At 45.2% G+C, this 5251-nt stretch overlaps 1 protein-coding gene across 1 annotated transcript in view; it reads right to left on the bottom strand.

The window, feature by feature from the left end:
- The window catches only part of FGF2 (fibroblast growth factor 2), a 22443-nt gene extending 20335 nt beyond the window's left edge, over positions 1-2108 (bottom strand). Inside the window, exon 1 of the mRNA XM_015811263.1 lies at positions 1913-2108. Coding sequence (XP_015666749.1) covers positions 1913-2108 — 196 coding nt within the window. The remainder of the gene's footprint in view (positions 1-1912) is intronic.
- Positions 2109-5251: the final 3143 nt, after the last annotated feature.

The raw sequence follows: 5251 nt of genomic DNA, 5'->3' as shown, positions 1-5251 counted from the left end.
CCAGCACCAGCTCCTTCAAATCTATGATCACTGTAGGATGTAGATCACATGACTCATCATACATTTCTATGGTGAAATTTGAAAAACAAGTCATCAGCAATTATATTATCTCTAGCATATGTTCTTGAAAATAAAGATTTGTTGGATAAATACTGTGATGGAAAAACCAGTCTTACTGATGTTGGAAAAAGTAATTTCATATATACATAGGCCTAAATTCATTTTTGCATTTTTTTGCTGTACTTGTCACAGATGACCAGAAAGTTGAACAGAGTAGCCTTCTTTTCTCATTTGTCCTCCTTTGTCTGTTCAGATATCTGGTAGCCCTACACTGGGCACTAAACCAAAACTGAACTTTAATTACAGTTTAGAGCACCATGTCAAACTCAACTCTCATTGGGCACAAATGAAAGTGGAATGTGAGGAAGACGCTAGCAGGCATCAGGAACCACTGCATTCTGTTGGACAATGTGGCATGCTGTGTGAATGGCACAAGCTGCATCTCTTCATGCATTTACACAGGCTGTACAGTACTGCATACGTGTTTACTATTTATAAAATACACGATAAAGCCACACACAGAGATACGCAACAGCTAAATTTTCCACAGGCAATTCTCCCTGGCAGAAGGAAAGGATCAAATTGATTTAGGTGACAATCCTGCTGACTTCTAAATGTGTTGAAGACTTACTCCTAGGTCAGGGGTAGGCAACCTTGGCTCTTTTATGACCCGTGGACTTCAAGTCCCAGAATTCCTGAGCCAGCCATGCTGGCTCAGGAATTCTGGGAGTTGAAGTCCACGAGTTGCCTACCTCTGTCCTAGGTAAACCTACAAAGGATTATGGTGCAGATACCGTAGGAGCAAATGGACAAGGCTGGACCTTCTGTGCCCAAATATACTAAAAGTTTGTTTAAATATATATTTACCATACCTTATTTTTAATCAAGGAGGCATAGCCTGCAATGAAAGGAGTTGGTTTTGGATTGGTTGCTAAAGCTTAGACCAATTTTAGATAAAACTGGGAGACATGAGTATTGCAACACTGAATAAAAACCGAATAAATAATTGAAAGCAATGCCAACAGAAAGCTAAATATCTATGGAGATTCTCAGTCATCCTGGTCATAGTTGTCTCAAAAGTGCTTTTTCAAAAAGCAACTGGACGGTTTATTCCTTGAGGAAGAAGAACAAAACATTTCGTTTCTCACCCAAGAAACTTCATCAGTTGTGATTTGGGGCGTGGGGGAGTGGGAGGACAGGTACTGACAGCTGAGACTGAATGGACTGTCACAGAGAGTGCTGAAGGATCAGAGGACTGCAAACAAATACAATCCTTCCATCCCCACCATCACCGCCAAGGGGTCCAGAACCTGTCCTTCCATCATCACCCTCCCCTCCCCCCTACGCCATCACAACTGATGAAGTTCCTTGGATGAGAAACAAAACATTCTCCTTCCTCAAGGGTAGGGTTGCCAGGTGTCCACTATTTGAGTGGACAGTCCACTTTTTTCACATTATGTTCACTATTTTTTTTCACAAAATAGTGGACATTTTTTTTTTATTCAAAAGCTTTATGATGAAATGGTACGTAATCTAAAGCTGTACAGTCTACTTTTTTTACTACTTAACACCCCCCCCCCCGTTTGTCCGCTATTTTTTGGAAGCAGACCTGGCAACCCTACTCAAGGGGGGGGGGAAACCCTCCAGTTGCCTTTCAAAAATGCACTTTTCAGACGACAGACAGGTAGTCTGAAGCGCGTGTAGAGGGAGGGGCTTGTAAGTCCTCCCGCCGCTTGATTAACTCTCTCCCGAGGGTCCGCGCATTCCCCGTCCGTGGAATCTGGGGACCGGCAAGGCGGCTGCCAAGAGGGCCACGTTCGGTCGGAGGCGAAGCCTGAAGGCTGCTACTCACTGTGCGGGTCGCTCTTTTCCCGGACTCCGTCCACTCGGCCGTCAGGGTTAATCCTCAGGAAGAAGCCTCCGTTTTTGCAGTACAGCCGCTTGGGGTCCTTGAAGTGTCCAGGCGGGAAGGGGCCACCGCTGCCGCCGCCGCCTCCTCCGTCGTCAGGAAAGGTGGTAATGCCCCCCACCGCCGCCGCCGCCGCCATCCCCGCCGGGCCCGCCGCCACAGCCGAGGGCTCCCCTCTGGATGCTCTTCCGCCAGCTCTCCCCGCGCCTCGACGGCTCCCTCTGCCGCGGCCCCCCAGTATCGCCTTTCGACGGCTGCCCCGCGGAGCGCCTGCCTGAAAGGGAACGCTGCCTCCTCGCACGGGGAGGAAAGGCGGCGTTGGGGGTGGGGGAGAGAACGGGGCGTCCGCGTCGCCCTGGGTCGAGGCCCGGCTTTCCTTCTCCTTCCCAAACTTCTCAACGTCCCTCCGCAGCTCCGAGCTGGACGCTCAGTCAGTCCTTTTGGCCAAGCGGTCGGCAGAGCCCGGCCGGCTGAAAGCTTCGCCGCCTGCTGTGGCCCAAGGCGAGAAGCGAAGGAGGGAGCCACTAACCGCCGGTGGCTGCCTCGGGAGGCCCGCTCCGTCCGCGCTATTATTTACTTGCTTGGTGCCCCCGGCCGCCCCTGGCCCCACCTCCTTCCTGCTCCCCCCTCCCCTCGGTGCTTCCCTGCGCTGGCTCTCTGCCTGTCCCCGGTACGAGAGAACCGCTCGCCCTGGCTCCGCTGCTGGAAACTGGCAAGGATGGAGAAGCGAAGAGGTTCCTTCCCGCCTCCTTCGCATCCCTTCGCGTAACCCTGCCCTGCCCAGCGCTCGCTCCGCTCCGGGGCCCTTTTTGGGCCGGCTGTGGAAATCCCGAGTTTTGGCAATTGCTCCTGCGCGATCAGACCCCACTGCTGCTCCGCCGTTAGACGGGCCCTCGGGCTAATCTAGAGACCCCGGGACGGCCGGCCATCTCACAAGGGATAATTCGCGATTCTTGCGTGACAACCGATGGGAACGTTTCCCCCGCCTGCCTAAAGACACCAAAACAAAAAAGATCGAGGTGGTTGTGTAGCACTAAGGAATCAAATGTGCCCATTCAGGGCTTTTTGTTGTTGTTGTTGTTTTGGTGGGGAGGCAATGGAGGCAGTTGTTCTGATCCAATACATGGAGAAGTACTTATACTGCATGGTACAGTATTTGTAATAATTAGTTGGATCAATATTTTTTATTCAAGGGCATAAAACTTCTTTATTTAAAGTATAGCCCCAAGTGTTGCATTGCTGCTTAAAAGACAGCGAGCCCTTTTGTATTTTCAATGTTTCTGCATAAATGTGACTAAAAACACTATCTCTTTTCCACCCAAGTCCTAAAGTTAGACAATGAAAACCCAATTTAACAAATGAGTCAAAAACATCAGGCTTATTTGTTGATTTATTGAGGAAAAGGATCCAAAGTAACTTTTTCTGTGGCAAAAATATGTGAACTTCTAGGATTATCAGTACATTTAAAGGGGATATTGGAATCTGGTATTTCAGTCAATGAGAGAATAGTCAGGTGAGAGATCTTATTTAAAGGACAATTCAAGGCTTTCACAATCAAAATCTTATCTTCGCAACACAGGTATCTGGAATTGTGTCATGACTCAAACAAAGGAGATTTCTGAGGATGTCCCCAAAACTGTAATTGATGCTAATCAGGCTGGAAAAGTTACCTGTAACCTGGCTACACTGCAGAACTCTAGATTTCTTGATCAGTATGTCTTGAGTAAAGCTTGGCAACCAAATGTTGCCAATGTATGCTGAAGGAATGACCATGGAATTTTACTTGTTGGGAAATTTTCAGAAGAAATTTTCTGGTTAGTTGGAATGTTAAGTCCCATAGAGATCTAGGAGGCATTAAGAAATGTTATGATCCTAGTGCAGAGTGAATTTCTATTTGGACCAGTCCTACACTAACCATAAGCAAAATAAACATAGACTTAAGGGCAGCAAGGTTAGGGGGTATCACAGAGTTTTCCCTCACCGTGTCATTAATTCTTTCATTACCACAACTGACTTCAGTTTTTTTTTTAATTGTCTTTGTTTGCTATAGTGTGCACTGTTGAAAAACATTTTCTTTGGCATGGTGAATAATTAACATTTAAAAGATAGGTTTGAAGTTGTTATCAAATATTACATTTATTTCCCTCTCATGAAATGAGAGCCTCATTTTTCCAGGGATACCACAATGGCCTGTGCTTAGGGCATCAGTTGGCTTCAATCCACCTATGACCTGGGCACTATATGGTGCCTGTTTATAGCTAAGAATATGCATGGCTTGGTTACCATATGACAGTAAAGAAGAACCAACCGCAAGACAAAAAAGTTAGACCTCTAGAAAATGTTATCTCTTTCCATCATAGAATATGATGCTTGGAATCCCATAAGATCTTGTCCTCTTTTTAAATTAATGATGTATGACTGCAGTGTTCTAGAAACTATTCGAAATAAGCCTCATTGAATACAATAAATTTACACATAGCAAAACATACTTGCATTTTTGTAAGCCTCTTGTGATTCAATTATTTCAATGAGATGAAGTTACATTCTTTCTTTCTATAGCTATACTTATATTACAAAACAATCTGACAACTGAAATGTGCCAGAATCCATTTCTGCTGGATGATAGAGCAGAGCGATCTGCTTATGATGCTATTTATATTTCAGACATATGCAGGTAGTCCTCGACTTACAACCACAGTTGAACCCAAAATTGCTGTTACTAAGTGAGACATTTGTTAAGTGAGTTTTGTTCCATTTTACAACCTTTTGTAGGAGATGACCAGGATGAGCCCGAGGAAGGGCTCAAACGCATCATCAGTCATGAGTCCCTGTACACCCACAAGAGATCTAGGTCCAGCCTACCTTGAATTTCTTCTTAACTCCTTCTTATTTCTTTTGACCATTAGTAATTCAGATTCTTGTGGAGAGCATAAGCTTGCAGTAAATCTTTATACTCATTTGAACTGCCTGAATCTCCTGATTTCCCCATTGGCTTTGCTTGTCAGAAGGTGGCAAAATGTGATCACATAATCCCAGGACACTGCAACTATCATAAATATGATTCAGTTGCCAAGTGTCTGTATTTTGATCAGATGACCATGGGGGGCTGCAAGAGTTATGTGAAAAATGGTCATGTCACTTTTTTCAGTGCCATTCTAATTTTGAATGGTCACTAAATGGACTGTTGTAACTCAAAGATTACCTGAATACAAAAATCAATAGTCAAACATATAAAAGAATTCATTATTGGTTACTTTCTGAAACAGTTCTAAAGAAACTAGA

The sequence above is a fragment of the Protobothrops mucrosquamatus genome, unplaced genomic scaffold, assembly GCF_001527695.2.
Source record: "Protobothrops mucrosquamatus isolate PMUCROS unplaced genomic scaffold, P.Mucros_1.0 scaffold_50, whole genome shotgun sequence".
Taxonomy (NCBI): domain Eukaryota; kingdom Metazoa; phylum Chordata; class Lepidosauria; order Squamata; family Viperidae; genus Protobothrops; species Protobothrops mucrosquamatus.
The sequence above is the reverse complement of the archived record's forward strand: the minus strand, read 5'-3'. Positions and strand labels throughout refer to the sequence as shown.